At 34.5% G+C, this 11,006-nt stretch overlaps 1 protein-coding gene across 2 annotated transcripts; it reads left to right on the top strand.

Annotated features, from left to right (window-relative positions):
• Positions 1-1,053: 1,053 nt before the first annotated feature.
• LOC143239656 (glucose-6-phosphatase catalytic subunit 1-like) lies at positions 1,054-9,975 on the top strand. 2 transcript variants are annotated; one of them, XM_076480984.1, is made up of 7 exons: positions 1,054-1,184; positions 2,216-2,329; positions 2,574-2,738; positions 2,966-3,081; positions 4,203-4,296; positions 5,371-5,492; positions 7,946-9,975. In XM_076480984.1, exons 2-7 carry the CDS (start codon positions 2,277-2,279, stop codon positions 8,461-8,463), a joined length of 1,068 nt encoding a protein of 355 aa, XP_076337099.1. In that variant the 5' UTR covers positions 1,054-1,184; positions 2,216-2,276; the 3' UTR covers positions 8,464-9,975. The 2 variants fall into 2 exon arrangements, with proteins under 2 accessions (XP_076337099.1, XP_076337098.1); XM_076480983.1 differs by having other exon boundaries at positions 1,058-1,191.
• The last annotated feature ends 1,031 nt before the right edge of the window (positions 9,976-11,006 follow it).

Consider the following 11,006-nt stretch of genomic DNA (forward strand, 5'->3'; position numbering starts at 1 on the left):
GAAGCATAAACTATTGGGTCTCCTTTCATTTAAGAAAATACCAAAACATATGATGAATTAAATTCAGTAGTATGTGTTTGTGTGTGTTTTTCTTATTGCAAAGCCACATCGGGCTATCTGCTATGCCCACCGAGGGGAATCGAACTCCTGATTTTAGAGTTGTAAATACGTAGAGATACCGCTGTACTAGCGGGGGGCAAATTCATTAGTATAAAAAAGTAAGGAAATAAAAAAAGAAAATAATTTAAAAATATATATTTAAAATATATTACTATACTCGCAACAAGCGGTTTAATAATAAATTATTGATCATGCTATACATCTATATATAAGTTATACTGACGTCTAGTTTTCAAATGTCTGATATTGAAAAATATAATTATGCCTCTATTGCGGTTTTAAGTTGAGGCATAGTGCTGAGTTATATAACTGCACGTTACTAACAAAGCCTTGATAAATTGGCTTTATGTTTTGTGATAACAGAGAAGTGACATAAAATTAATGAGAGAACTAGAATAAATTACTTATTTCTTTCTTCATTTCGTATCATTATTTTAAAAAGAACTGCAGAAAACCTTTCTCAGCAAAGCTTGCAAAACTTAGGTACTTTGAACTTGTTTTCCTGATGTTGAAGTCTTATATAAACATGTTTTTTTGAGATCGCGAGCTTCAGATTTTAGTCGTTTAAATACCAGTAATAATAGTCAAATCATCATTTGATTTCAATTGGTGGCAAAACTATTGACCCAGAATGTGGACAAAATGAAGAAAAAAAGCCAGAACTGTCATCAAACAATGCTCATAGCATACAAATCGCACAAGAAGAAGAAAAACTAGCATCGTTCTATACGGTAAACAACCATGTTCTTTAGGGCTTATTTGTGCTATAGGTTTATAAAAAAATATTCACAAGGCCCCAGCAACAGTATGTCATCGTGTTCGAGGGTTATCACATCAAATTGTTATTTCGCTCTCGGGTTCTAGCCGTGCGTCAGCAAAGAAACGTAAACATTTGATTGACGGGTGAATTCTCTATATAAAGGCTCAATGAAAGTTGTGGTGATTAATAGATCTCACAGAGGGAAGAGTAGGAGGGAGGTAGAAAGAGAGAGGGAGAGAGGGGGAAGAGCTCAGAAGCCAGCTTTCAGCAAATGCGTGCCTGATTTGGTTGAAGAGACCAACTGGTGAGAGGTAGTTGCTAATTTAAATATTATTAAGTTAAAATTATACATTAGTGTCAGAATTATTTGATTTCAACGTGTAAATTAAATTCTTCAATTACACACGCAAAAAAGACTTTTAATAAGTAGTTCTATTTATTTATCATAAAAATAATCACGTCAACTGCAAATGCTGTTTTAAAATGTACTCTCAGTTTGTCAGTTATGGATTAAAAATTAGGAGCGTACAAAACAAGTTTTATTATTGAACGAAGAGCCTCTTAGACGATAACTTGTGGAGACAGGTGGATCTGAAATGCAGAAAAACTCATCTGCTATTTACGTGATTTTCATCACAAATGTTAGGCCTATTGATTTATACTGCTTTCATCATGTAAACTGTAACTTTTTCTTAACATTGTTACAGTTTCGGTAAATTACTTCATAAATCTTACACTCGTATCATCATTTTTGTGTGTAACAATATCTGCTTTTTATTAACTAAGATGCTGAAGAAACGTTAAGTTTGAGTATTCATTTCCGCTAAAGATAGCGAACAATATTAGCGCAAGTGATTATAAAGTATAGTTTTGAGTGTGGTAATAGTGTAAAAAAAAATTAATGTAATGTTATACGCAGTAAAATATTTTGTATTGTGACTTTATAATTTTAATGATGACAAAATGTAAATTGATATGCACCTGAGAAACAAATTATGCGCCATAGTACATGTAATAGTTTACAAGTACATAATGCAGAATATTTTGGCTTAAGTAAGGCCTAAAACGTATTTCCAGTTTTCCAACCACTCCTTTATTTTATCGCTAATCCAAAATTTTCGACATTTTATTCTTTTAAGTGATAAGAAATTAATTTTGTATTCGTCTTCAAAAACATTACCACGTACTTTATTTTCTTTTTAGAGAGGGAAGTTAAACCATAATTTTTGGGCTTAATCAATGGAAAACAAATATCTGTTAGACTTTTATCAACAATTGTACCTACATATGGGAATTTGCAACTTTCTCATTAATATTTTTAAATATATTCTTTAGGTTTCTTGATCCTTTCAACCCTGTCGTTTTATAAGCTACGATATCCACAGTTTCATAGAAAATGGATCTAGTATATGAAAACAGCGTTTCAGCAATTCAAACTTTACAAACAAAGTAAGGAAACTGGTATATGCACTATTCTAATTATTCACTCAACTTTTATTTGTGATATAGATCTTAAATATCAAACATTGATTAAATAATTGACATTATTTGGTGAAATTTATTTTTATTACACAAAATAACTTTTAATTAGTTTGTTTTAAAGCTCTATTTTTTAAACACGATACTTGGCAGAATATAAAAATAATAATAATTATTTTTTAAAAATCAAATTAAATAATTTTCATTGTTGCAGGTTTCACCAGCAGAAGGACGTCTTTTTCACTATTTCGAACTTTGGGGATCCACGTCATGCTTTTCTTTTCTATGCACCTTTGGTTTATTCATTGGATCGCAGGATAGGGACAAAGCTGATGTGGGTTACCATCATTGCTGAATGGTCTAACCAAGTTCTAAAATGGTAAAAGTTTTCAGTTGTTCTTTTGTACAAAGTGTACATGTTATGGTGTTTGTTTTTCTAGTTATGCCCCTCAATAAAGAAACCCGAACTCATACACTGTGTAAAGAAATAATAATAATAATAAAATTATTCCAACACGAATTACGACAACAAATGACATTCAGAATTGACAAAATTTAAATTTATTTTATACTAAATTAATAGCTGTGTTTTCTTACTGCTTGTAGGATGCTTCACGGAGAACGCCCTTACTGGTGGATATACGAAACACAAGTTTACAATAAGACAGGTTCCAATACACCAGCAATTCAGCAGTATTTCCTGACATGTGAGACCGGACCAGGTACGTCATACGTGTATATATATATATACACGTGTATATATATATATATAGGCAGTATTTTGCGTATTTTTCAAAGACGTTTTCTAAGAATTTTGTAAAACTACGTAAATTGTAACGATAATGCGGGCTAATCATACAATGAATGAACAAACTAATAAATTGGCATAATTCACAGAGTACAAAACATTTTAAATTATTTGGGGTTCCCGGGGGAACAGTAGTGTGTTTATGAACTTTAAACGATAAAATCTGGGGTTCCAATCCCCCGGGTGGGCACAGCAGATATCTCAATGTGGCTTTGCTCTGAAACAATTAATTTGGAATTAATTCCTTGTAAAGGTTATTACTTCCCCACTTCTATTCGTTTCCGTAAAAAAGTTACTCTGTTTCATATATATTAATATTTTTATAAAAAAATTACTATGTTGACTTTGGTAGGCATTTTGATAGAAGTCTTAAGTATTTCCTTAAAACTCGCATTAAAAAGAATTGTTTATCTGAGGCAATTAAAATCAAGATCACCGTTTATGTAGTAGTGGTATCACCGACGTAAAATCTAATTTTTCTTACGATTACTTGTTTGTTTGTTTGTTTTAATTTCGCACAAAGCTACTTAAGGGCCATCTGCGCTAGCCGTCCCTATTTTAACAGTGTAAGACTAGAGGAAAGCAGCTAGTCATCACCACCCACCGCCAACTCTTGGGCTTCTCTTTTACTAACGAATAGTGGGATTGACCATCATTATATAATGCTTCCACGGTTGAAAGGGCGAGCATGTTTGGTGCGACTGGGATTCAAACCCGCGACCCTCAGATTACGAGTCGAATGCCTTAACCCACCGGGCCTACGATTACTTGAAATTAAGTAACCACTAAATTTGAGCTATTATTAAAATAATTGAATTAAAAGTTAACTCTTAATGATTATCATTACGTGAACTCCACTAATCCAAAAACAGGAAAATAACAACAAAATAACATTACAGTTTCGTTCATGATAACGTATGTGTATGTGACATAATATTTCGTAACTAATGACTTCGCAAAAGAAAATTGTTTATACTACAGGATTATCATTTATTGACACAAGCTAGAAAAGAAAAGTTATTTATTTACTTTCAGGGAGTCCTTCAGGGCATGCTATGATATATGCAGCTGTGTGGTACACTCTTATTACAGCCTTTCTAGAAAAGTCTGGAGCTGTCAGCAAAAATAGGTAAGTGACAATTCTCTCTGGGTTTTTTCAGTCCATGTGTAGATTGAATTTTTCATGAGCACCACTATCAGTGTGCTGATATGCGCTGTCGACCCTATTGTATTATTAGGCCACTTTGCAATGCTACCAATTGGTTATTTGGACTTTAGGCCTATCGATTGTAAGGGTCATTAAGGCCGTCTATGTATTGAGACTACTCACCATTACTGAGGATGTGCGCGACAGTTGATTGATTGCTGTACAGCCGCATGGTCTAGTAACCACTAATAAAATGGCTGCTACAGTGAGATGTCAGTTTTTAATGTGTGGATGAACGTTAATTTGATTTTAACATTTTGTGTTCAATAACTAACAGGAGTTTATTGGATCAACCTATACACTTTAATATGAAGGTAACTATAACATTAATTACTGTAATAATAAGGAAGGCGTGACGTCAACGTTTTGTCGCAAAAAAAACAACAACAAAAACCGCTCCGTACTTTGCGATATAAAATTAATAGTCAAGTCCCTCCAACTCGGTCAGACAAAAATAGCCCGAGAATTGGCGGTATGTACAGTCGATTAGCTACCGTCATTTTAATCTAGTTCTCCGCTGGTACAGCGCTAAGTCTACGGTTTTACAAGACTAAAATAAGGAATTCGATTCCTCTCGGTGGACTCATCAGATAACCCAATGTAGTTTTGCTACAAGAAAACACACATACATATCTCAAATCTAACATTCAGAAATCTGGATTGATGTATGGATAAAATATTTATTTGTAACTTTGTGCAAGATTTGTAAAAGAAACATGTCAGAACAATGAAATAAGAAAATACAAAATAACACACAAAAGGTTTGCTAAGATAAGTATATATAAGAACTTAATAAAAGAGACAGTTTTTAATACAATATAACCTACAAGAAAAAGAAACTTTATATAACCAATATTTAATCACATCTCGATAAAACTATTCTGAAAACTTTTTTTTTTTTAGTTTTGAAATCCTTACTTCAATATGATTACAGTTTTCGATTCGGATATTTAAATTTCCAGGCATTAACTCTGCATATTTATCTTCATTAATTAGTAAGAACATGCTGGTTTCTGTGAGTTGGTCAATCTACACAGTCTTGCTGTGTGTGGTCAGTCTATCTCGAGTGTACATCGCAGCCCATTTTCCTCATCAGTGTTTGTTGGGAATGATTATTGGTAAGCTAAGCCATTCTTTTTCTTTATCACATTTTAAAATTTTAGACATGCCTTATGGTCATACACAAACATACAAAGTGTCCTATTCGTAAGTATCTATTTTATTTTTCTAACTATTACACGAACGTAAAGCTTTCCAGTTGAAACTGATATGGGGCAATTGGTTTAGTCGAGCTTTGTTTAGGACCCAATACACCTTTTTCAACACACTTCTGGAGATGTTCAACGACATTATCCATAACCTTTCAAACCCAGACGACACAGGATTTATCCACAACAACATCAGTGATGTGATCTTGTAGCTCATCCAAGGACTGTGGATGCGTAATATAAACACTATCCTTGATGAAACTCCACAGAAAAAAGTCACAAGGAGTGACGTCGGGTGACCTTGGGTACCAAGCAATGGGTCCACCTCGACCGATCCACTTGTTGGTGGATGTTGTATCAAGGAAATTACGATCGCCCAGTGAGAAATACAATCTTGCTGCAGACGAGTTTAATACATCGTACGTTTAATGTATAATTGAAGAACCAAAATGTTTTAACATGTTTAAGCACGTTTCGATACTGACGGTTTTTACATCAAAGGAAAATGGCTAAATGGTGTGACTAGATGTCAGTAGAAACCACAGGTCCACTTATGGAGAGTCTTGAATATGTTGTCGAGTCGGTCGTGTAAAAAAATATACTAAACAAAAGTTCAAATATTGCACTAACTGTCCAATACCAGTGTGAATTGGAAGGCTGTACATTATCGTAATACTCATAAAAATACAAATGGCTACCTCCGAGTGGAACATTCTATATTTAATTCGCCAAGCAAAAGATAACTAATAAATAAATAAATGAAACACATAAAACATTATACAGTGGTACCTCGGTTCTCGAACTTAATCCCTTCCAGAAGGCTGTTCGAAAACCGAATCAATTTTTCCCATAAGAAATACTGTAAATTAAATTAATCCGTTACAGATCTCCAGAAATTACGCATTATGAAGCATTTTATGTAAAAATATTGCTTATTTATACCTGTATAATAATACTTACATGCATAAAGTCAACCACAAAAACTATAAATACAAAAAAACAACAATAAATGAGAATTTAACTGCATTTTACCTGTGCTGAGGAGAGCTGATGGTGTAAGTGAAAGGTGGTGAGGAACGTAGAGAGTAGGAGGGTTATTATTTTTTGGAAGTGGAGTCACCTGCCATAAAAACGTCAGGTAACTCTCCTTCTGGGGTTCTTTCTCTTTGCACCGCTACAACCTGCTTGAGACTCACTGGACCAATTTTTCATTAAAAATTGTTTCATGAGGTTTGTTTCTGCCTGGCACCCTCCCCATGTCTCACCACACTATGTATGCCACTTCTCTTTCTAAATTTTTCAAACCACCCCTACTAGTCTTAAAGGCATCATTTGTATCAGCACTCGTTCCAGGGGTGTTTTCCAGGAGGTCAACATGCAACTGCTTTGTTTCTTACAAATGATGGTCTCAGAAATGCTATCACCAGCTAACTGTTTTTTGTTTACCCAAATCAACAACAGTTTTTCTACCTCTTCCATTGTTTGTGATCTTTGTTTTGTAAGTACTGTCACTCTTTTTGCAACATCAGCTCCTTTGACGACCTCTATTTTTCAGTATGGTGCAGACTGTAGACTTCGCCATACCAAACTGTGTAGCAAGGTCTAACACACAAACACCACTCTCATACTTTGATATGAGATCTATTTCATCTCTATTGTGGCTCTAACAACTTTTCTTTTTGGTTTGCTGCTTTCATTATCCTTCTTTGACCCCATGATGGCTTATTTAATCAGAATATTTAGAGAAATAACAAAACAAAAAACAAACAAAAAGAAAAACGAGAATGTTCAATGCAGATTATATGGGGGTTGGGAATGAGTGACAGGTGAGGGTAAAATGTTTTGGGCTAGCTTGGCGTGGACCAAAAATGGTCGAAGGGTCGTTCGGGGGTTTGGGCCACGACAGCTTGGTTCGTGAACCGAGTTTATGTTCGACAACCGAAACATTTTTTTCTCCAACAATATGTTCGAAAACCGAATTGTTCGAGAACCGAGGTACCACTGTATTTTCAAGATTTAATCACTACCACGTTATAAAGTGATTATGAACTTTACATATTGTACATGTTTCAATAAAGTTAAGTATTTCTTAAGGTAGGATTTCTTAGCAATTACTCCAGTGATTAAAACACAGATAGTCCATTGTGTAGCTTTGTATTAAAGCGAAAACGCGCATTTCACAGTAAAAACAAGGTGTTATTGTAACTGAATGAACAAATTAAGTATATTATTTCAAGTAATCACAGTTGTATGGCAATTATGATGATTCTTTGCCTGTCAAAGTATGTTCTAATAAATTTTTGTTCTTTTCTTTTGATACACTGGTTTCAGTTACGAGTTCTTTTTTTTTTTTATCGTTATAGGATGCGGTCTCGCTATTACCATGAGTAAGATTACTCTGGACAGTTTGAAGTTGAAGCACTATGTGATGGCAACTGCTGGACTGCTGGGAAGTGCTTTGACCACGTATGCTTTTCTACGTGCCTTAGGTCTGAATCCTCTGTGGTCAGTGGATAGGGCTATGAAATGGTGTGCCAAACAGGAATTCATTCACCTTGACACTACCCCTTTCTTCTCTATGATGCGCTACTGCGGCTTTCTGTTGGGTATGGGTATCAGTCTGAACTCTGTTTTTAACAAAAAAACTGAAGAAGTCCCCTTCAGTACGGGTATGAAGATTACCTCCGCCATCTTGGCTATTGGACTGGTAAAACTGTATGGGCGAGTCCCTTTGCCAAGATATAACATCAACTTCTTCTATTTTTGTGCATTCGTCTCTAACACCATTTTACCCTTTTTGATGATTGCTATGGCTCCGTATATCGTGTCTAGAGTATGGCCAGCAGTGGTCAGGCAAATGGGTAAGAAGAAGAGAGAGTAGGCGTGCTACACCAGTTTTGTAAGAACTAACGAACAAATCGTTCAAATCGACATTTTCTTTTCCACATTGGAGACCACTAAAGCGCCACCGTGGGGATTACTATAAATTAATTTCTGATTATTATAGACATAGGAAACAAAATAAGAATAAAATCAAATTTTCACCAGAAATCTTTACAAGTTTAAGTTTAGACCCATCTTGTTGTAACAACAACAAAAAATATGTTGGAAAACAGAAGAATAACCTAAATCAATGCGAAATAAGTAGTTTAATGACCAACTCACATAATTTTCTGCCCCCTCAATGGCACAGCGGACTCACACCGATAGAATCCGGGTTTCAGTACCGGTGGTGGGCAAAGCACAGATAGCCCATTGTGTAGCTTTGTGCTTAATTCCAAACAAACATAAACTTCCATTTTTACCTTAAGCTCTTCACTTTATAATTTCTATTATTTATCTTAGGCAGCTAATGACTTATTTTCGCATTGTATCTACTTATTTCGAATCACGTATGTGAGACATAAACTAAATTTAATTGGGAGATGTGGTAACACTTTCAAGATTTACGGGGGAAAAAGTGATATCCCTGTTCCGAGACCTATGACTTGGGAGGCCCGGCATGGCCAAGCGTGTGACTCGTAATCTGAGAGTCGCGGGTTCGCATCACCGTCGCGCCAAACATGCTCGCCCTCCCAGCCGTGGAGGCGTTATAATGTGACAGTCAATCTCACTATTCGTTGGTAAAAAAGTAGCCCAAGAGTTGGCGGTGGGTGGTGATGAGTAGCTGCCTTCCTTCTAGTCTAAATTAGGGACGGCTAGCGCAGATAGCCCTCGAGTAGCTTTGTGCGAAATTCAAAAAACAAACAAACAAACAAACATGATCTTGGGTAATTTTGTAGTATTTTAGTTGCTTGAATAGAACAAATATTACAGTAAAAATCAAGGGTTATTAAAACTATTTCTTTAGTTTTTAAAAGAGTTAGTTATAGTAACTAACTTATCATTTTATACAGTAATTCCTGCCTGTAAACCCGAAATGCATATTTCTCATGAATGGTACTTTGCATAAAATAGTATTTTTGTAAGAAACAAATAACAATGTGTAAGTAAACAAAGTACACTATTACAATACATGGATTTTTCCTGTCAGTTAAGTAATATTGTAGTGTAGTATTGGAATGTATGCATTATGTTACTACTAGTATAGTGTGTTGTGTTGAAATTTTGTGTCAAGATGTATTTCAGACTTCTGTAAATAGTTAACCTAGTTTTATTTGGTCGTTTACATTAAATATTACACTTCAAAAATTGTAAATAATACCCTCGTTTAATAAAGTGACATTTAAAAAAATTGTAGAGTTGTTTCGTTATGTACTGTGCTTCCACTGTTCTAATGCTTATAACAGTCTTACCAATTATGGGATGAATGAAACTTCATCAAAGTGAACTAGTATCTTTCAATCCTTTTAGAATATTAAGCTCTTGACAAAATAAATAGTAACAAAAACAATTTACGTATTTGTGTGTGTTCATACGCATACATGTATATATACACTGAACCACTTATATATCATTGAATATACAGGGTGTTCGGAAAGTCACTGTGCACTTGTCTGTTTATAAACAGACAAAACTGCACAGTGACTCTCCGAACACCCTGTATATAAATGTTGCAACTATAATCTTTATTAAAATGGCTAACCTTGCACCAGAGGGGTGTGGTATACAATAGTCATCTTCTGAAATATTTTATAATTTCTGGGATTTTTCCTATGGCTCGTTCTATTTAATTATCGTTTAAGAGGCACTTTCAGTAATTTTAAGATATTAGGGTTAGTATGACGAATTTTCGCGCAAAACTATTCGAAGGCAATCTGCGCTAACTGTTCTAATTTTTAGGTGGTAGCCTAGAAGGAAGGCCGTAAATTCCACCCACCGCTAACTGTTCGATTATTCTTTTACCAACGAACATCGGAATTGAACGTAATGTTAAATGTCCCACAGCTGAAAAGAGGAACATGTTAGGCTACGGGATTTCATCACACGATCCTTCAATTAAAGCGTAGCGTATAATAAACATTTAGAGGATTTGGCACCAATTATATTCGGCCATAGTAACAGGTATTTTAAGTTATGATGAATGATAATTAAAAGAAAAAAGCATTACACGAGAATATAACATGTACATAAACTAATTTTGATTAAAGCCTTGCGACACTATTGTTTTTCTCCAATGAAAAAATACATTTTCAATTACAAAAAGAAAAGTGTAAAACTAACTCCATCAGTTTTTGATATATCTAGATACATCACTATACGACTCAAATTACTGAACTGAAAAATTGTCAGAATTGTTAGTCAGCAGAAAGTTTTAGAATGTCAAAAAATACTAAGCCTAATCTACTATTACATTGTTCATTGTCGTTTTTTTGTTGTCGCCGTTCTTCTTTGATGTATTTAACGATTTCTATAGTTTATTAAGTACACTAACGTTCACGATTTCAGTGAATTGCCAGGAATGAAACAGATCACATTTCGCAG

Source organism: Tachypleus tridentatus, chromosome 13 (assembly GCF_004210375.1).
Source record: "Tachypleus tridentatus isolate NWPU-2018 chromosome 13, ASM421037v1, whole genome shotgun sequence".
NCBI lineage: Eukaryota > Metazoa > Arthropoda > Merostomata > Xiphosura > Limulidae > Tachypleus > Tachypleus tridentatus.

Excerpts from the sequence above, each read along its gene's own strand:
- LOC143239656 (XM_076480984.1), top strand. The coding sequence starts at position 2,277 with ATGGATCTAGTATATGAAAACAGCGTTTCAGCAATTCAAACTTTACAA. Across the intron at positions 3,082-4,202 it reads GACATGTGAGACCGGACCAG|GGAGTCCTTCAGGGCATGCT; the intron begins GTACGTCATACG and ends ATTTACTTTCAG. Across the intron at positions 5,493-7,945 it reads TTTGTTGGGAATGATTATTG|GATGCGGTCTCGCTATTACC; the intron begins GTAAGCTAAGCC and ends TTATCGTTATAG.